This window comes from Plasmodium coatneyi, chromosome 7 (assembly GCF_001680005.1).
Source record: "Plasmodium coatneyi strain Hackeri chromosome 7, complete sequence".
Taxonomy (NCBI): domain Eukaryota; phylum Apicomplexa; class Aconoidasida; order Haemosporida; family Plasmodiidae; genus Plasmodium; species Plasmodium coatneyi.
In genome coordinates, this window is record NC_033562.1 from 781,534 (window position 1) to 802,838 (window position 21,305).

Below are 21,305 nucleotides of genomic sequence, written 5' to 3' on the forward strand. Positions count from 1 at the left end.
TCGGTGTAAAAAGCGGCAGAGCGAGGATTAAAAAAATATATATATAAGGGGTGTAGTGCGCTGCATACCAGTGAAAAAGCTATACATGTGGGGAATAATTTACCCACCCCCCGAATGGAAGGACGTTCCCAAATTGTGCAAAAAGCTTAGCTAATCAGCAACAGCGCCTTTGTGTCATACCACACCGCGTTGCTTTTTTTTTTTTTTTTCCATTCCTTTACTCTTTAACCATTTTGTTCGTGTATCCCCCCTACTCCTCCCTTTTTTTTTGTCGTTGATTTGTAGCCCCATTTGCACAACTAGCGCGATAGTGGGTCGATGTGACAGACGCATCGAGCGGCCCAAGCAGCAACTTTTAACTGACCCACACGCGGCATGAATAAAGTAAAATATGTGTCCCTGTTGTGGAGACACAAGGCGGTACTTAACACGACGGGACGTAGACGGTATCACCATCCCTTTGGCACGTTGGAAAGGAAATTCCACTCACCTGCGAAATGTTAGTGTGTTCACTGAGAATGGAGAGTTCCTCCTTCAGTTGTGCTAAATAAAAAGACGCTTCTATTTCGCCCACGTGTTGGAGCATTTTCCTCCTGTTGATCATGCACACCCAATTATGTTTCCATTTTTGCCATTTCATTGGAGGGCTATACCTATGCGCTTTCTCCCCATCGCAGATACGAATCCCGTTAAACGCGTGAAGTGCCACAACTGTCACCGTGAGATGAGCCTTGACGTGGTTCCCCTCAGTTGTCAGGTAAGTTGAAGGTCCGTTCTCTTCCCAAAATGGGCATTCTATGTATCTACATGTCTGTATATTTGCACACAGGGCAATGCTCATTTGGCACGTTCATCACCCGTAGTCACCGTGTTGGCTTCCCTTCCACCTTTGCAGACCTGCAGTGCGCTGCTCCACGTGGACGCATTCAAACAGTTTAACTTCTTTGAGCTTTTTGGCCTGTACGTATATCCGTAGGGGGGTATACCCCTTTCCCGGGCACTGACCCCACGGATGTCATGTACCCCAATATCGTCACGAAAACGCAACCACCGCATTGCAGCTTCCTCCACTTCGCCCCCTTCAGACGAACCACCTACCACATAGACAAAGCACACTTAAAAGAAAAGTTCAATGACATACAGAAGTTGTACCACCCGGACAAGCACGCGCAAAATGAGCAGGTAGGTCCAACCGTATAGGCCCAGCTGGACTGGCACATGTGTGCACAGTTGCATGTATGCTTCATACGTTGCGTTGTATTGTGATGTGTTTTCTTTTTTTCCCCCACGTGGCCGAAGCTTGAGCAGATAAACGAAGTCTCCAGCTACCTGAACAGTGCATACAGAACTTTGCAAAATGACGTGGACAGAGCCCTCTACCTGTTGAGCATCCAGTACGACTACAAGGTGAGCAATTCTGAAAAGGAGAAGCACATTTCTTTTTTTTTTTGCCACTATCCCTTCCTTTTTAACATACATGGGTTATATATATTTTTATTGAATTGATTTTACCTTTTTGCGCACTCCTACTGGTGTGTGCGCCTTTGCCAGTTCGATTCTGTGGGACGATCTCCCCTCAGTATGTACCTGGCCAGAGCAGGTTAGAACGACACGCATATTGCCTTCCACTGCACACCCCATTTGCAAGATCCCGGAGGAAGAGAACCTGGAGGATAGTGATTTCCTGGCCGAAATTGTCCAGGTGAGCTCATACCCATTAAGTTGTGCGCCAAGGAAACGTGCACCCATTCTTACTTATCTTCCTTTGTTGTCTCTTCCCCAAGGTGAACGAACAGATCGGAGACCCCGAGGCGAATATTCCCCTGATGACTAAGTAAGGAAAGCGAGAAAGTAGGACCGTTCCCCTATGACGGGAAATGAAAAAAGGCACTCTGCTCCTCCCTCGCGCATACATGTTACCCTTCATGCTATACAAAACTTCACCCAAACAACCACCCCAGGGAGTACAAGAATAAGTACGAGGAACACGTCGAAAAAATTAAATTCCATTTTGAGAAAGGGGTAAACAACTCATACTGCTACTTTGCCACACACACATACACACTTGGAGCGCTGTTTGTTCTTCCAATTTTGTTTCACCTTCCCATTTGCGCCTTCCTCGCAGGATTTTGAGCATATCCTGAAGGCCCTAAAAAAATTGAAGTTCATAAATAGAATACTGGACCGTCTACAAAACGTTTGAGGGGGATGAAGGGAGGGATGCTATATCGCGTTTAGCATTCTGTCCCTTTTGTGCATCACATTCCCCTTTTTTTTTTTTTTACCCTATATGGCCACCTCATCATTGTGGTACCCACCAATTGTTTGTGCAATATCCCCTTTGATGTGGTCCCCCTGCGTAAATTAAAAGGGGGACCTCTCTCTACATACGCACGTGACGCGTCTCCTTCCCCTTTCAAAATTCAAAATGGTAGTATTTGCCTGCGCCATTCGCATGCAAGTCGTTAACATGGACACAGGTTTAGTTCATTAAAAATAAAATAAAACAGGTATATGCATTTTTTTTTTTTTTTTTTTTTTTGCCAAGAGTGCACCATTTGCCGCATGGGGCGTATGCAATAGCGCTCAGTGCCCATGCAACTTGTACGACTTGTTAAAAATCTTGGTGGAGTAAATTTCGATGAGCCACCTGAGTGCGCCATGCACACAGAGGCCCAGCAGCGCATCGTTGTACACACGCAGTCCGTAATATATTGGGAGAATTAAGCAGACAATGTAGAGGAGGTAGTTCTGTATGACCTGCTTGGCCATGCTAAGAAGTGTAAGCTGGAGAGATTTCCTTGGTGACTGGTCAGGCGAAATGGACTCCAAATTTTTGGCAATATTTTCAATGGGCGATTTGTATATAATGTAGGAGATGATCGACCTGTTGTAAAGGTCTTTAATGAGGAGGAAAATATTGTTCGATCTGTTTTGTCCTGCGTTAGGGGCGTTCCCATGGTAACTAACGGTACTAACTCGGTCTTTCACTTTGTCCCTCGTTGTGCCCTTCTTTGTGGCGAATTTTCCATCCGGCTGACGCGTCGAACTTGGTGACTGGCCCCTTTTGTCCAGTACAGGCGATTCGTGAGCAATCCTCTTAAGCCTCTCCGAGTAGAAGTTTACAAAAAGGAATATGGTATCATGGGCGTAGGTTGCTAGACCGTTAAAGCAAAGGAGAAAGGTCTTAATCATATGTACCGTCATTTTTTTTAAGAAGGCCATATTGGAAAAGTACTTGTCCTTGTAAGTGTTAAACAGATCTGTCTGTTCAAAGAAGTTTGTGTCACCAATTTTGTTCTTCCAGATATTACAATAGTGTGTGTTAAAATGAAAGGAGCAACTGAGTAACGTTAAGGTGAATACACATCCAATGGAAACTTCAAGGAATAACCTCCACGTGTCGTTACTCGTACAAAGCATTATAAATCCAATCAGTCCTAATATATGAACGCTGATCATATACGTGGCAACATTACTTTTTACATTTTTGCAATAATTATTAAAATAAAAATTTAAAAATAAAATAGCATATGTTAAATATAACGCCAAACTAGCTATTGCATTTTTCACATAAATTTTATTGTCCACATTTTTTATCGCATAGTAGGAAATAAAAATGCCAATGAACATTTGCAGGATTTGCAAACACGTTATAAATCGCCTGACCTTGTACAGAATTTTTGGGACGATATAAATAAAGCCAAAATAAAAATACATGATCGTGTGGACTACCAAATTGAGGAAGACAAAGTAATGCGCGTGAGAAACCAACTCCTTCTGAGAGTACAAACAGTAGATGACTACACTTAGATGATGGTAACTGTGTAAAAATGTTAATTTTTTTTTCTTCAAAATTAGGAATATGGTGTCTCCATATTCTACTACCTTTGTTAGCGTGAAGATGCTGATCACTGCTCTGGTTTCAGGTCTGTACTCCGTCTCCTCCAGGATTATACTCTTCAGCACATTTCGGTCATATATAAGGATCAGCAACACGCCTATAAAGGACAACACAGATAGGCACACATTCCATGCCACCTTCAGCGCCTTCGCCTCTATCTCCTTCCTCTTTCTCATCACCTTCTGCAATAGCAGCACTGAGGGAATATACAGCAACGAGATCAGCAGGATCGTTTTCTCGTACTTCCCCGCCAGTTCCCTGCCCTTCCCGGGCGCCCAAAATGCGCGGCTCAGGGGGCTCCAGGGGCTCATCACGGCATTCACACGGTGTTCCAGGCGGGTGCACGGCCTTTTCTAACTTATGCTTCGGTGTGGTGACTTATGCTTCGTTGTGATGTGCTTTGATCCGTTTTGATGCGTGTCGCTTTTCTACGCTCCGCGCTGCTGCACACGTCTCTCCCAGTGGGGAATGCTTCCGCGATTTGTTCTGCCACTGCGTTGTTCTTAAATTTGTTGCCCTTAGGAACTATATCTGCTATTCTTGATGAATCATTTGGGCAATTCTTAACTAGCTATTGTGACTGCTCCTCATTAGTTATTTTTTTTATTTTTTTTTTCACTCGCTCCACTTTGTGTGCTTTATTTTTTTTGCTTCCCCACCAGAAGCAACATGCAACCGAACATGCAACTAAACATGCAACCAACGTGCAACCAGAACGGAACCTCTCCCAACGATACACTGCCTACGCCCATTTCGATAAGATGGGCTCAGCGAAAAAAGAAGAAGCATCCAACACTGGGATCGCCATCCTTCCCCTCGTGCGCTCGAACCTGCGCATACAAATGCACGCATGAATGTATACGTTTGTAGTGGGGACACTATGTAGGCGGGTTCGCACGCTTAGCAGTTGACTCATGCCATCGTAAAAAGGAGTTGATTAAAAAGAAGAATGCACAAATGGACAAGTGCCCAAGTGACGAATGGGAGACGCGCGAAGAGGGGGGGTGAAAACCGACCTACAATACCACACCTGAAGAAACCTAGAACAAACGCCGCACGCGCATCACATATGGACTATCTGCTTTGCTCCCGGGGGGGAAGTAGCAAACCTTTACTACTCACCTGCACGGATATGCGTCCGCTTACAGAGGACTGTTCTGCGATTAAGTAAATCCAAGTTGGTGCTCCCCTTCCATTTGGCAGTTTCACCATTTTTGCCATTCAGCTGGAGAAAAGGGCTGCACAGAGATGGGAACCCCTTACCGAATTAATTTTTTTTTTTTTTTTTTTTTTTTACTCTCCTTGCGGATGTATCCAATCGGTGCACAATTTACTGCGCATCGTGTTTTCCCGCAAAGGAGCACAACCAGTGTACCTACTTTAACTTCACGTTGCAGGTAATCATGTATGAAGGGAATGTCCGTTAAGCAGCGAAGGGTCCTTCGTTACACAGTGCTACACAGACCGAGGTCAGAAGGGTTGAAAGGGGTGACATATAATTGTGGTTCAAATTGGGGGAGCTAACCTTCTCCAATGCAGGATTATTTCCACCTGTGAGCATGTCCGATTGGAGGAAAGGCGCAGGTAAAAAAAAATAATTTGGACACGCTATGCGCACACCAAGTGGGGAAGTCTCGAAGGAGGCTTCACTCCATGTGTTGTCTCATCTGACTGCACTATTTTGCTATCACCAAGTTGAAGCACAAAAATTTGTCCATTATTTTTTTTCTTCTTTTATTGACCTTATGTTATTAAAAGAATATGCGGGGTACCATTCGCACGCGCGAAAGGGAGGAAGAAAAGTTGTAAAACATTGCAAATAGTTATGCATTGGTCCATGTCCTCTTTTAGGATGTCTATCGTTCTGAACGTTTATGTGCCCATTTGGTTGTCTTTCCTCGCTATTTTTATTTTACCTTTTTCGAGGCGTTTTAATTTATGCTGCCCCCTCATGCATTTGGACGATCTTTTTTTTTTTTTTTTTTTTTTTTTCCATTTTGCGAAAAAGCACGAGACGGGCCCCTTCCCCCTTGGAGCAAATGCCCCGCGAGCAGTGCCATGGTGAGCGCAAAAGTTGTTCCTCATTCTGTCCTCAAGGGTGGCGTATTTTCGCGAATATTGCGTGTCATGCAAACGGCGCATTCGTTGTGCACATTTCCCGAATGGCACCTTTCCTGAGAAATTTCCGCAGTTTTCCGTATTTTATTTGTATTTCCTTTTTTCCCCATTACACCCAGCGTATTCCGTATCACTCCTTCTTTTTGCGTTAAGTTCGCGTTACATTTTTGTTACATTTGCGATACATTTGCGTTATATTTGCGTTACGTTTGCGTCGCACCTGTTTCATTTTTTTTTTCATTTTCCCTTCGTTTTTATTTCCGTATGCTTTTCCACCCACCCTTTTTGCATCCGAAAAAGGGAACAGGGGAACCCTCGCAGGAAACTCCCCTATTTTCCGTATTTTGTGAGGAATGCCCTCGTTGGGGGGTTAAACGTAACTTTGTTTTTTTCCCGTGCCACATTTGCGAAGTTAATCCCGCCGTGTCCACTTTGTGTGCACGCACGTTCGTGCCCATGTCCGTGTCTGTACTAGTGCTGTTCTCCTTTAAAAAGTGCAGCGCGAATAGTATCCCTTTCATGTGTATATATGTGTGCCTGAATGTGTATTTTTTTTTACGCCTTTTTTTTGTCCACCACTTAACAATTTGTTGATCGACCGACGGGGCGTGCCCTAAACAGGGGAAAACTTACACCGATATGCGCCCCGTTCAATTTGGTGGCAATTCCCCTCCACCACCCCCGTACTTTCCGTGAGTTGGCCACTCGCTCGAGGCAGCACCAGGCCATATTTTGTCCGTTTGTCTCATCACCCCTGAAAGTTCTTTTTTTTTAATACATAAAGAAGTGGTGGATATGTATCATGCATGAAGATAGAATGTATTCAGTTTTGTCTTCGTGAGCAGTTCTTATCTGTCTGCCTACCTACCATTCCTGTTTATATTTTTTCTAAAATATTCTGAACAGTTCATAATTTTTTTTTTTTTTTAATATTTTGTTCAGGTAAAAATTTGGAATTTTTTTTTTACATTTGTACAGTGATTTTTTTTTTCTTTTTTTTACGTGTACCGTGTTTTGCTGTTCCATTTGTTCCGTCGCAACATTGCAATTTGTTCTTTTTTTTTTTGTGTGTAATTCTGTACAACTGGATAGACGGTAACTCCCCCTCCTCCTGTGTGTGCATGCACACAAAAGATATGAAGAATTAAAAAAAGAAAAAGTGTAGAAAAAATGTCAGTCGAGAAAAAAGGGAGTAAGATTCACGTGTTTGTCATAAATGATGTGAAGAATGAGGAGTGGGATAAGGAGGAGCTCGACGATTCGTACAATACGGATGGTGATACACCCAAGGGGGGTAGTCCCAACGGTGAGGGTACCGTCGGGGGGGATAAATCAAAGGTGATAAACACGAAGAAGAATAAAAGAAAGGAAATAATAAGACACAAAATGTACCATCCGCAGGTGAAAATTGTGAAAGTAAGTTGTGGAAAATCCATCATTGGGTTTCTGTCAGTAGTGGGCAAAATATACTGTTGGCAGTTGAACGGTTTTGACGACTTTGACAAGAATGTGCCCTACTTGTTAGTAGACCCTGTTTTAAAAAATAAAATAATTCACGATGTGAGTAGTGGAGATAGCCATATTGCCTTTATATCGAAGGAGGGAGATTTATTCACGTATGGGGACAACACGTATGGGCAGTTGGGCAACGGGGATGACACTGTGTTTGATTCTGAGGATGGGTTAGCATCTACCAGGGAATGTACCCCAGATTCGACATCCGAAACGGATCATTCGTTTTCAACTTTGGAGGAAGACGTGAGAGGAACTAGCAACGCTGATGAGGTAGACACCAAAACGAAAAAGAAAAAGCACCAAATGAGTAAAGTGAATAAAGTTAGCAGAGTGCACAAAGTAGATGTAGAAAATAACATCGTGAAATGTGTCTACTCAAGGGATAAGTATACCCTTTACCTAACTATAGACGGGTTCTTATATGGGTTCGGTTTGATAAACGAGCATTTCATCCAAGGACAGAAAAACAAAGCAATGAAAAAAAGAATACTAACAAAACCATGTCTCATCGATACAAATAATATAGCTTTTAAAAAAATCGCCATCGGGAATAATTTCATCCTGGGGATCAGTTTTAACAATTCGCTCTACTCCTGGGGGGACAACACCAATGGTGTACTAGGATACGATGACTGTGCAGAGAGCCACGAGCCTAAATTAGTCGACAGTATGAAGAACGTAACTTATGTCAGCGCCGGAAGGGTAAGTCTTTGCAAAACGGTGGAAGACGACTTGTACATCTGGGGAGGAACCTACGGATCCAAACCTAGTATGGTGAAAAATAAATTCAGCCAAATGGTTATTAACAAAAATTTTATTATCGGCTTGTGTGCCAAGAAAAATATATGGGTAAAAAAAATTGACACAATTTCCCATGGGTATTATATTAACAATTTAAAAATAGACCTTCTCTGCTCCTACGATAATTTGATTATCGGGGTGGAGAATCACAGCGAAGGGGAATTAGAACCCGTTCATGCAGATGCAAAGGTAGCTATTCAGGGGGGGTCCACAAGGAAAGGAAAGGACCAAGTTGAGAATATCCCACTGGGGGGTAACGCACCAAACGAAACTACAGATAATATGGAAGAAGCACTTAAGGGTGTAGAAGTAGCCGACAATGTGCATGATGACCACGGCCATTTGTCTGATGGGGATGTCCCTCCTGAGCAACAGAAGGGAAGCGAAGAAGTAGGTGAACAGTTAACCTTCCCGAATGACAGAACCGTCAGTACAGTGCTCCCCTCAGACATGAGAAAGGACGTCACTCAAAACTGTGATGATCAGGTAGGTGATGAGGATAGCCCCCCAAATAAACACCCCACAGGTGAAGAAGAAAAATCGAATGGCATCCCCCAGGTAGGCTCAAAGTCAAGTTTTGACCAGATGGATCAATTCCCGTATGAAGGAATGACAGAAAGTAATTCCCCCAAAGTAGACGCAACAAATGGATCCGATTGTACGGAGGGAAAGTCTTACTCATGGAACGAGAAGGAGAATACCACCCAGGAGAAAGAACCAACGGGAAACACCTACAACAAGTTGATAGATGCAGAAACGGAGGAGGATGATTATTTCGATGAGGAGGAGCATTTCTTAGCAACCAACTTTTATGGAAAGCCAGAAATTCCCAATGTGAGTGACACAGGAGGAGGGATAGCCACCAACAAGACAACTAAAGGGAAGGAAAAAGTGAACTTAAAGTCTGCATTGAAAAAATTCCCTAGCAGTGAGAGACTTAAAAAGAGCGTTTCCTTTTCTAACTACGTCTACGACTTTGCGAAGAGCAACTACGAGCTGATGAGCGGGGTGTCCAGCGGGGAGGAGATGGACACAACGATAGTCGATAGAACTAACCAAACTACCGAACCTGCGCTGAGCCCCCTTCCCACTTTCCACTATGACGCCCCACGTGGGAAGGAAACAAACGGGTCAGAACCTGTCGGCGTAGATGCAGAGGTCAACAATGCAGGAACAACCCATCCCCCAGATGAGGACATTTTTTCGAACTATCTTGAAAGCATGCCAAATGGGAATCCTTCGGAGGATAAATTGAGAAGCCACTTCATTTGGCATGACCCCCCCCAGGAATGTATATCTGAGGAGGCTCCATTAAACGGTGATTGGGACAAAAATAACGTTGGACAGAAGAAAGAGGGAGATTGCCCTCCACTGGATGCCACTGCAGACAGGATTGGAAGCGAAGTTATAATGCATGTAGGCAATCTAAAAAAGGAAGAAGCGTTGAAAGGAGACACGAAATACATGCAACCCCTTATGAATGACCATGATAAAGGTGGACCACTGGAAAATATCTCCACCGATAGTGTCGACACGAGGTGCGCTAACTGGGGAGGCAAAATCGAGGAGGAGCACAATTATCCCATGGGAACCCACATCGAAGGGGGTTTTAAGGAAAGAATAAAAAGCGAGAAGGCAAAAGGAGAGGTCAATATCGAACTGAATTGCAACCAGAAGGGGGTGTTCAAACAAACGGGAGAGTACCACATTGTTGGTAGTAACTCCGATGAGGCATCTAAGGCGGATGTAGTTACTTTGGAGGAGAAAAAGTGGAAAAGTGGGTTCGACTGGAATGGAAATAGCGTCACGCAAAGCGCTACCACGTTAAGGGGGAAGGACGTAGATAACTTCCACCCACAGAACCCAAATCAGCGTAGTAGCATAAGCACCACTGCGAAACCGTTCCCCCTAAGTGACGACAAAAATGGGAAGAGAGATGGGGGGTCCTTTACCCCCACGGTGAGAATTTCATTAAAGAAAAAAAATCAACAAGGGAGAAAAAAATTAAAAATAAAATACAATATATATAAGAAGGTAAAATGTCTGATTAGAAAAAAAAAGATGAACGTCCCAAAGGAGATGTCCCCCGTTGGAACAAAACTAACACTGTTGCATCCTCCCCAGTTGAAGGAAGCAAAACAGCAGAATGATAAGGTGGATCCTCCTTTGGTAGAAATGAACCATGTAATTGGGACGAATGTGATTGTCCCCTCAGATATTTGCCAATGCTGTGGTGGCCGTTCCCCCCATGGTACAAACATTCGACTTGTTAAGAAGAAAGACAGCACTCATAAGAAGGGAGACCCAGGGAAGATCCCACTGGAAGATGGTTGCACGAAGAAGACCTCCATGTCGGTGAATAAAAAAGCTTCCACCTGTGACAGCAGCCCCTGTGTGAAGAAGAAAAAGACCCTTAGCAATGATAACGCAACGAAAGTGAAGACGCACAAAACGGGGAAGAAGCAAATCGTGTCTAGTAACAAGGATAAACCTGCATGCAGCAACAAAGGTTCTGCTTCCGGGGGGGAAGTTCAAAGTGGACCATTTTGCATAACCTGTTCTGGTGAAAATACAAATGGCGTATTGGTATCGCCTGCACAGGAATGTCAAAACGGTAGGAAGAGCGCAGCAGCCAAAATGAGGAGGAACTCATCCTCGTCGAACATTTATAATGAGGTGTGTGCAGATGCAAGTTTGGAGACCAAACTGAAAGGCTCCAAATTGAAAAGGAATAACTACTTTTCCGACTCGGAGAGAAGAACCACCTGTTCTGATCACGCATCCTCAGGCAACACATCACATTTACATCCCACCGGTTTATTGTCCAAAAGTGAATCCTGCACCAACTGTTATGGTAATGGTATGGGTGAGATAAACGAGAAAAAATGGAAAGCGCATTTTGAATGTATGAAGCAAACTGGGGAGGGAGGAAAGAACAGGAAAGCTTCTTTCCAATTGGGACTAGCTCAGCCAGTTATCAATTCGGAAAATCACTCCCTCAGCAGAGGTATAATGGATAGTTGTGCAGGTAGAAAGTGCTCCCATGGAAGTAATCCTAGTTTGGAGAAAAACACCTGTTGGGGTGAACATTTTCCTGCCAAGGGGGGCGTAAGTGCAGGGCATGTTACCCCAATGGATGGGGAAGACTACTCATCGTTCAACGGGAGTGTGGATAGTAAGCTGTGTAGGAAAGTACGCGGCGTTAAAAAGGACACAAGCAGGTGCCACAGCGAGGTGGTGAAGAAGAGCAAACTTCCAGGGGGGAAAAGGACGAACTCATCGGGGGAAAGCCAGCTGGAGCGAATTGAATGGACGAACGAGCAAGACCTCTGCAACTACCACGGAGGAGAAAATCCATCTGAAGCAAATTCACAAATGGTTCTGCACGATGAAGCCACCCACCCACGTGTAGAGTCTTTACAAACGGTACGCACGTCCCCAAAGAAGAAAGTGAAAAGGAAGACCAGCGAAGGGGCACTATGTGTTTATACCCCAAGTGGGTCAAATGACAAAAAGGTGGAATCCCCCAAAGTGGTAGTTCCCAAAAAAGGGAAGCAGAAAGAAAGCGCAGAGACGTTCCCCATTTTGAGTAAGGAGCGCTTAAGCAACTGCAATAGGAAGACTGTCACACGGGGTGGGTCGAAGGGTGGCAAAATTAACCAGGCGAAGGAAGAACAAGTAATTGCACTAGCTGACGAAGGGGGAAAGAAGAAACAAAAAGAAGTACCAACTACCACTAAGCAAATAAGCGTCGACCCAAATAAATGCAGTAGAAGGGATGTTCTGAAAAAACTGGGTAGACAAATCAGAAGAATGAAAAACGACATTGCGCTGGATAACGATTCAGAAAAAATCGAAAGGAGAAAAGGCAAAGAGCAGAACGGTCAGGGAGGATTCACTGCAGAAATTGAACTCATCGATGGGGAATACTCCCCAGATGCGAACGAAAAGTGCAAACGGTTGTACCAAAAGGTGAGGGGAAAACTACGTGGTGATCATATAGACGGAGAGACAACTCCCCCCGGGATGGAAAAAAAACGCATGAAAAAACTGCTGAAAGATGTGCAGTACATTTATGAAAAGTACAAGTATATTAAAAAAGAAAAGGAAGAAAATGAAAAAAAAAAAAATTACTTAAAAAAGGTTTTAGAGAGCACCGTTATGAAAACGAACCAAGTGATCAGACTTAACAAAAGCTCATTCCAAGTTTATATGGAAAAAATGAGGAAAGAAAATTTGTTTTTAAAAAGTGAGTTAGATGAAGAATCCCACCAACATCACTACGACCTCCAGCAGCTAGTCAACAAAATTACCCACTTGGAACAGGTTAAGGATATGATAACTAGACAGAATGAGGAAGTCACCAAAAGGAACTTGGCTCTAACAGCTGAATGTGAAAAATACAAAAAGAGAGAAGACGAAATGAGGAACACTGTTGATAGTTGTAAGGAAAATTTGGAAAAGGAAAAAAAAAAAAAAAAAATACATTTTGCGAAAAATTGAAAGTACCTTGAAGAGCTGGGAAAACGACTACAACGAACTGAAGGAGAAATACAACTCCGTGAAGGCACAGAATGGGGAGCTGCTCAAGCGTAGCGATGAATTCGCCAAGCGGAACGACGAATTGGCGCAGCGGAATGATGAGCTGGTACAACGAAACGATGATCTAGCGCAGAGAAATGACGATTTGGCTGAGCGGAACGAACAGCTACGCGAAGAAGCCCGCTCATTGCGGAGGGAACTGCACACCAGGAAAGACCAAACAAGTGGGAACAGCGCACAGCAAATTGACGCCTTAAGTGAGAAAGGGACCCCCTTGAAAAGGAACACAACTGCTACTGCTGCTAGTGACACTACTAATAATAGTACGTTAGAGGACCTCCCCATTCGCAGCAGCAGCGAGAGTAACTTCAAACGGACACATGGTAGATATGTGCATGGTCACCCACCCGGAGAGGAGAATAAATCAAAACAAACGGAAGAGAAAAAGCAGTTGCATTTAGAAGAGGGGAACACCCCAAATGGGGAAGCTTTATCAACCCATTTAGCATTCCTAAAGGATAGGTTAAAGGAAAAGTGGAACCCCTCAAAGGAGGATAGTTTTCTCGTGGATCCCATCCTCGAGGGGATAATTCAAATGGCTCTTAACCATTTGGGGAAACAGAACGAAGGGAAGTGTATTGACCCACATCTAAGTAGTATACATCCGAATGGGGGAAGTTCCAACGGGGCGACCAACATGGTAAACACAGCCAACCCCGACGGCAGTACTGCCACCCCCGAGGGAGAAGAACCAAAAAACGAAAATCTCAAGAAGGTCATCATGCAACAGATGGACGAAACAATGACCTTAAAGCAAAATTGTTCACACGATAATGAGGGGGAGGCTACCACGCAGCAAGTGCAAGGGCACCATATTCCGAGCAACGAAGCTACGGAGTCGAAAACGGATACCTACGACACGTTGTCTAGTGAAATTAATGTGGACTCGGACGATAGCTTTGCTCCCCAGAAGATTACGCAAGAGGGGAAGTTCGACACAGCAAAGAAGAATTCTACAAAGGGGGAGACACAAAAATGGGGCAATCTTAAGTTGAATTACACCCCCTCTGCAGACTTCACAGGATCGACACACACAACGCAGAATACTATACACTCCGAGTTGGGCAATGAAACGGCTGAAAAGGTGAACGGCCTGAATGGAATGAACGGAGCAAGTGGTACCGTCCAGTGGGTGGACGACGATGGGGAAGCAAGCCAAACGGATGATCGACATATAATAAACGAACACCTGGAAAAAAAAAAAAAAAAAAAAAAAAAAAATCACAGTGGTGAAGATAACTATAACGATGGGGAAACGGACGAGACGAATGAACACCCCCTCGATGAGCGCCTCTTAAATACGAAGATTCGAGGCCTCAACGAGAAGGGCGCCACCAAGGGGGAGGGTGTAAAAGGGTCCACCACTTCACCGTCGAACGAGGTGACCACAAAGACCCTTTCAAAAAAAAACACACAATTAAAAGAAATCCAAAAGAACGATTTTCTCCTGCTCCATGATACGAACAGGAAAAATAAAAACAATACATTTGACCAAGTCGCCACAGAGGGCGATGCTTCGACCGGAAGGAAGAAGGTGATCCATCCTGGGGATGTTACCTCCAAGCAGAACGGGCCAGGTGACAATTCGAAGGGGAAGAAGAAGGAACTGAATGCCATGCTGGATTGCATTTTCGACACGTCCTCTGATCACTCGTCCATTAGCGCAAACATGGTGAGCATTCAGAGCTTAATTGAGAACAACCTCAAAAATATTTTCAGCGTGCAGGATTAGAGGGCATCCTTACAGCCAATCGTTTGTGGGCATTATTCGTGCGCGCAAGACGCACTGCATGTGGATCTGGGCATCGCGCATGCGAGGGTATCACACCTGGGGAGGGCACACCTGTAGAGGCCACAACCGCGTCGTTTCTGTGCCACCACATGGTTGCCAATGAGCATGGCTGGATAGGCAACGCATAATCCACCAACAAGTTTGCAATCTTTACCCCCGTAAAAAGGCGCACCTCGTTGAACTTTGCCTATTTCACTCATCACAATGAATATCACGATGCATATCACATGGCGCACATGGAACAATAGCGTGGAAGCCAAATGGGAAAGAAAAATTGAAAGAAAAAAAAACAGGCTGCAAAGGCAATGAAAACAGACTGCTGTGAGTTCCCTTCGATGCTGCCACGCGGCGAGTTGACAGAATGGTCGACCATTTCGTGGCTTCCCAAAATGTGCGTTGTGTAGGGACAACTCAAAAGAGGCGCGTTTCTTTCTCCACACACAGGGGGACATTGACCCAAGGCTCCTTAACGAGCACACATACAAGCGGGCGAAGATAGCCCTGCCCGTGGTCTGGCAAACGCATGTGCTTACATGCAATTGTTTGGCGCATCACACTGCCATGTGCATGCATGGCAGCATATGTTGAACACACAATCGCACGCGTATGTAAAATACACGTACATGCTAAACGTGCGCAAATGATACCACAGTACTTCAAAGGAAATCCTTTCACAGCATATTTCACTGTCGCACTTTTTTTTTTTTTTTATTTTTTTCGTTATTAAAAAGGAATAAATGGCAATCATTTGGTTCACATAAGGAATAAATTACTTGTTTGGTCTGCCTAATTTTTAAGAGGCAAAAAAGTTAACACTTTTTTTTTTTTTCATCCTTTTTGGCAAATATCGATGCGCCTTGAAAGGATAAAAATTTGTACACGTATATAGTATAAATACATACATATGTATTATAAGTTCAATTTCACACTGCACATAATTTTCTTTTGGGATGTTTTCCTCTTTTTCGTTACATGTGAGCAATATTTCGCGAAACCCTTTCGACAGCACTTACGATAGCTTTTGTTAATTTTTTTAATTTCTAAATATTTATTCCCCACTCGTCGCCCATTTTTTTTCTTTTTTTCCATTAAAATTTTGCTTATGAAAAACACGCAATTTTTTTTTGTATTCCACACCCCCACCCATTTGCTCACCCTTTTGTTTCCTCCGCTTGGGGATTTTTCAAAAGTGGCAGCGCATGGTGTGACATAAAAGTGGCACGATTGACAGGCCATAACTCGCTTAACACGAAATGAAAAAAAATAAAACGTTTGTCAAATTGTACATGTTTTTTCCCCTTTTACACTTATTTACGATTTTCTTTTTTTTTTTTTTTATTCAATTCAAATGAAGCCATTCTTTCAACGAGGGAAAACATTAGTGTGCATTTTTTTTTATTTTTTTAAACCCATTATATCGTAGGGAATATATCATGTTCAATCCAAACCGAATAAGACACATTTGAAAAGGTGTATATTTGCATACCATTTTGAGGGAATTTTTTTTTTTTTTTCCCTGGCATATGATTTGCTACACCTTTTTATATTCCTGCACCGCGCGTCGTTACACTTGGTCATGGTAATGTGTTGTCCCTCCTTGTTGATTAGTGGCCTCCTCCCCCCGCGCCGCTTCCCCTTTTTTGAAAGTGCCAATGGTTCAGTGCCTGCCGCCCCTTGTGCAATGGTTTTCATGTGAAAACAACCGGTCGCGCTACTCGGCTTAGTGTTTTTACGTTTATTTTTTTGCCTTTTTAGCACTTTTCTGCTACTTTCTTTTATTTCATCTTTGCTGCGTTTTTATTGCCTCTTCAGTGCAGTGCATTTTTGTGGAACTTTCTTTTTAATGTTCTCTCGAATCATAGCCCCCCCGAAGAGCAGTGCCGGAAAATGCAAACGAAACCCAGTTTTAAAGGATGGAGGAAAAGCAAACGGACAACAAGATAAAAGTTTTGAACGTTTTTCACAATGAAGAAATAGCTGGAAACAGGGAAAAAATGCACTACCCCAACAAGTTCGAAGTAGGCAAATGAGCAGTGGGAAACGTATGCATGGATGCGCCAGTCTGTGTATGACCCGTTCATATTATTTCGAGGTGTCACAATATGCGCGAATTTTTGCGCATAAATGGAGAAGAACAATGTGTGTGTGTTTGTGTGTGCGTATTGGCCACCCGCAGCTACAACGCCGTTGTGCTGCCAGTGTGCAGCCAAAAAGTTATTGCTGTTCAGGCGTTTTGAGCTATTTTTCGCCATTTTTACACCATTGTACATGTATTTTTTTTTTTTTTTTTTTTTTTTTCCTTTTGGCTAGTTCGAGAAGGGAATAATCCGCAACGCAATCGTGTCCACGAATTCGAACAAGTGTACCAAACTGGAGGATAGAGACAGGGAAAAGAAGAATTGCATCATCTTTCGAGAACAATGCGAATACTGCTTGACAAATTTTTCCATTAGCGGCCACCTAATTTTAACGAAAGAATCATTGCTTTTCGAACCAGACCTGAGAGACAAAAATGTGATAACGTACGGCTTTGGCACGTATCAAATTTTTATCGATTTGTACGATATTTACGAGTGCGCCCATATTGTGGTGCCGACGAAGGACACCTACCTGTGTAACAATGAAGACACGTGTGGTTTCATCCAAGTGTTGTTAAAAAGTATTTACCACCGAATATACGACGATGCTTCGCAAAAGAAAAATAGCACCGGCAGTTGCTACAGTGGTATGAATAGCAACTCCAGCATAGATGACTTGAACAAACAGAAAACCGTTTCCTACTATAAATACATCAGCAGGAGTTTGTCCTATGTATTCAATTTAGCCCAACCGCTGGTTCAGGGCACGTCGCCTTTTAAGGAGGAAAAAAATGACTACCTATTTGGAGCAGCCAATTATTCTTCGGACGTTTCTAAGCATGTCACAAATGTTGACCCTCAGAGAAAGGAAGACGAAAATGATGATTTAAAAAAAAAAAAAAATAGCTTTTTAAATTTTGATATTTCCTCTCCGAAGAATAACATCGTGGAGCATTTACAAGACAGTGATTTAAAAATTTACCAAAAAATTAACGAGACGGATTATAGCAGCGCAATTCCTGCTCACCCGAATATAACTTATAAGAATAATTTAAATTTAGCCAACTCGGGGTATTCTTTTAAGGAAGGGGAGGCGAACAATTCCACTTTGTCGGGAAAGCAAAAAAGAGACTCCTTCAACATGGTCAGGAAGACCTCTTCGAAGGAGGCATCATTTAAGGGGGGACTCTCCACCGTGGAAGCATCAAATAGTAACTTCACCCAGACGGGTGGAACAAAAGAGGGAAACTCCATAAAGAGAGAAGACACTGTCACCTTTGCGAGCGAGGCACAACGTTCATCCTCAAAGACGCTGAAAAATATTTCCTTCGAGTTGCATCAGCAATCATTGAGAAGTTCATCCACTGGGGAGAATTACAGCAATGCCTGTGGAGGTATCCTTTGCACCAATGGGAACCAGATGCAGTGGGGAAACAAAGCACCAGGAGGAGAACCTGGGCAAAACGTCGAAGGGCAGAAAAAGACACAAAAGAAATATGAAGAAAAAAGCTTCATACTGTTCAGATTCTTTAACAACAATAAGGCATACGAAACGACAACAAAGATTATTAAAGAAATTGATGAAGTGAGAAAATCAGAAAACAAAATAAAAAAAACAATCACCTCGGTGCCATTCACATCCAATGAATTGTTAAGGTGCATCATTGAACAGTCTTTAATGGCCAAAGAATCGAAGAAAAAAACACAGGGAACTAATTCAAGCGATGCAAAGGATTTAAATTATTTACCATTAATTCCAAAACTGGACTACATGAACGGTGCAGTAAAATTGTTAAGTAAAGAAATGACGAAGCAGATAAATTACTACCTCCCCCCGACACTCAGCATAAAAATATGGAAGATGGTTTTTTGTTCAAGTATACATGGGGTGTCCTTCAAAACCTTGTACAGGAGTGTAACCAACAAAGGCAGCGTAATTCTCTTAATCTGTGATATGGATAATGTATTATTCGGCTGTTTCCTGGACAAGTTACACTGCGATAATTGTTACTACGGGTCTGGGGAGAACTTTCTCTTTACGTTTAAAAATGGGGAAAAAGCTATGCATGGAAACAAGGAGAAGAAGATAAATGATGAAGAAAATAGGGGGGATAATAATAGAAGCAATAGTGCCCATGTCAAAAGCATGGACAATTTATACTCATCGGAAGAGAACGTTGAAAAGGTTAAGCGGAAGAGCACCCCTTTAGACATGAACGAGGGGAAGCTGGAAAATAATTCGAGGTCCAATTCGCAGGAAAAGCTCGCCACTGATTTTGAAGACAGCTTGAAGGACTCCATTAAGGGGGATGCCAATCAGGAGGGCCCCTCGCGTACTCCCCTCCATTACATGAATAGGTCCAAAACGGATATACATGGTTTGGATTGCGGCGAGGATGAAGAGGCTGATAGCACTGTTGGTGGCGCGTCGTCGGACGCCCTGCAGTGCAAAACAAAAGCGCTCCTCGAGGAGAAGTACCACCAGTTAACCCCCCTCCCGGGGAAGAAGCAGCCCCTGAAGAGTGACGACCCCGGAGGTACCAAAACTGGCGAAACGAGCGAAAAGAACAAAACAAAACAAAGTGGCAATGATAATACAACCATTCAGGTGTTCAACTGGACTACTCGAAATAATTATTTTGTCTACTCGGATGAAAGATCGATAACGATAGGCGGCGGGGATAACTATTCGCTGCTCATTAACGACGACTTGTGTAAAGGGCAGACCAACAAGAGCAGCACATACGATAACGACTTGCTGACCCACGACGAGGAATTCGAAATTCAATTCTTGCAGCTGTGGGTGTTTGACGATTCGTAGGGGGGGTAATAGGTATTCTCCGCTGTTGTGATATTTCCTTTGCGGCAGATGAGCGAGCTTATATTCCCGCGTGGCGTACCCGAAGTTAACCATACTAGAACGCCTAAATGCAGTCTCTTTTTTGTTTTGCTTGCGCACCTGAAGTGATTGTTGTGCGCATGCCGTTTTTAAGTGTACACATAGGTGGATGATATGTGCGTTATATTCACCCACCTGCACGTGCATATCTTTTTTTTTTGTTCGAAGAGTCGTACTTCACCAATTTTATCACGCAAGCGTGTATCTTAACATAACTACCATTTGGTATCTTCTTTTTAATTTTAAGCCAATTTCGTTGGAAAAAAATATGACGGAGGTAAGGTTATTAATTTTATGTGCATTCAAATGTGAAGAATAGGGTGGACGGGTATAAGAAAATAAACAGCCTTATTATTCGCATCCAGCGCTTGCACACGTGTGCGCCTTTTTTTAATTATACACACAATGTGTAGCTAGCCGTTATGCTCCAAAAAAGAAAAAAAAGAATGAACGGGTCAGGTGAAAAAAGAAAAAAAAAAATGACCATCATGGCGATGATGATGATCGACGAGCTAGCCAAAAATAGCGCTACCAATTCTGAGTTGCGTTGTTTGGTGCTTAATGGCTAGTTCCAGATCGCCGGACATTCCCATGCTCATGTGAAATTTTCTGTCGCGAAAGTAATCACGAATAACTGTATTGCTTAGCAGTCTACTTTTAATATCATTCAATATTACGAAGGAGTTTTCCCTATTCGCAATTTCTAACGAGGAAATGGTCATGAGTCCCTTAAAAATTAGAAATTCACAATTGTTTATAATGTACAGAATGGTGCTTTCAATATCATCGTAGTGGTTATGTCCAATGCCTGTTTTGTTCGGGTCGTCTGTTGTCTTAATTTGCATAAGCACACGTATTTTTTTTACTTGGTCACTGCTTCTTTGTTCATTTTCATTTATACTTTTTAAATAATTATTTAACATGGTGGCTTTTTTTTGTTTATCCAGCGTTTCCACCATATGGAGATTTTTTAAATTTGCCAAGACTTTGCATTTCTTTGATTGGAGGTTTCCTATGAAATGCCACTTGATGGTATCTGGCAGCTGCTTCGCCTTCTCCTCCAAGGCTTCCAGAGAATTTTCCCCAAAGTGGTACTTCTTGTCATACGCGTGAATGTTTTTTATTTCTTCAGTGCCTACATATTTGGTAACAATTAGTATCTTCGGCGGGGCAACACCGCAGTTGTCACAGATGGACTTTATTTTATTTTCAATCTCCTTCAGATTGTTAATGTACTTCATCGTGTTTGCTGTTTGTTCACGTGAAGGAGGGGTCATCCCATTGGACGGGTTGTGGATTCCTTCTTATCTGCTACACTTGTTGTAATTCTTGCGTCGGCAAGGGGGAGGGGTCTATGCTCTCGTTATGGACTGCCCTCCGTGTGAAGAATTCCCGAATTGCCACTCTGCTATTTTGGCAACTCCTCAAATACGGTAGGAAAATGGGAACGCATATAACATATTATATGTAGAACGTGCATCGTCATCGTATAAGTCTCCCCTTTCGATTGGTAACTTTTGGGAGGGAAGTTACTCCTCGCGCGGACGGTGGAAGGGAATTATTCGGTAGCACTTTTTTATTTTATTTATTTTTTTT

At 43.0% G+C, this 21,305-nt stretch overlaps 5 protein-coding genes across 5 annotated transcripts; 3 read left to right on the forward strand and 2 right to left on the reverse strand.

Moving 5' to 3' along the window:
* Positions 1 to 375: 375 nt before the first annotated feature.
* Positions 376 to 2,203, forward strand: PCOAH_00017180 (Molecular chaperone HscB; the record flags this gene model as incomplete). The annotated part of the gene is made up of 9 exons (XM_020058527.1): positions 376 to 499; positions 678 to 757; positions 896 to 960; positions 1,086 to 1,182; positions 1,300 to 1,407; positions 1,649 to 1,702; positions 1,785 to 1,834; positions 1,962 to 2,022; positions 2,126 to 2,203. The coding sequence occupies 9 exons, from the start codon at positions 376 to 378 to the stop codon at positions 2,201 to 2,203; spliced, it is 717 nt and encodes a 238-aa protein (XP_019914152.1).
* A 383-nt stretch (positions 2,204 to 2,586) lies between these two features.
* On the reverse strand, positions 2,587 to 4,215 carry PCOAH_00017190 (Elongation of fatty acids protein; the record flags this gene model as incomplete). Its single annotated transcript, XM_020058528.1, has 1 exon — positions 2,587 to 4,215. The coding sequence occupies one exon, from the start codon at positions 4,213 to 4,215 to the stop codon at positions 2,587 to 2,589; it is 1,629 nt and encodes a 542-aa protein (XP_019914040.1).
* A 2,977-nt stretch (positions 4,216 to 7,192) lies between these two features.
* Positions 7,193 to 14,672, forward strand: PCOAH_00017200 (Uncharacterized protein; the record flags this gene model as incomplete). The annotated part of the gene is made up of 2 exons (XM_020058529.1): positions 7,193 to 12,772; positions 12,855 to 14,672. 2 exons carry the CDS (start codon positions 7,193 to 7,195, stop codon positions 14,670 to 14,672), a joined length of 7,398 nt encoding a protein of 2,465 aa, XP_019913931.1.
* Positions 14,673 to 16,645: 1,973 nt separating this feature from the next.
* Positions 16,646 to 19,631, forward strand: PCOAH_00017210 (Uncharacterized protein; the record flags this gene model as incomplete). The annotated part of the gene is made up of 2 exons (XM_020058530.1): positions 16,646 to 16,750; positions 17,043 to 19,631. The coding sequence occupies 2 exons, from the start codon at positions 16,646 to 16,648 to the stop codon at positions 19,629 to 19,631; spliced, it is 2,694 nt and encodes an 897-aa protein (XP_019914044.1).
* Positions 19,632 to 20,221: 590 nt separating this feature from the next.
* PCOAH_00017220 (Uncharacterized protein) lies at positions 20,222 to 20,950 on the reverse strand (the record flags this gene model as incomplete). Its single annotated transcript, XM_020058531.1, has 1 exon — positions 20,222 to 20,950. One exon carries the CDS (start codon positions 20,948 to 20,950, stop codon positions 20,222 to 20,224), a length of 729 nt encoding a protein of 242 aa, XP_019914105.1.
* Positions 20,951 to 21,305: the final 355 nt, after the last annotated feature.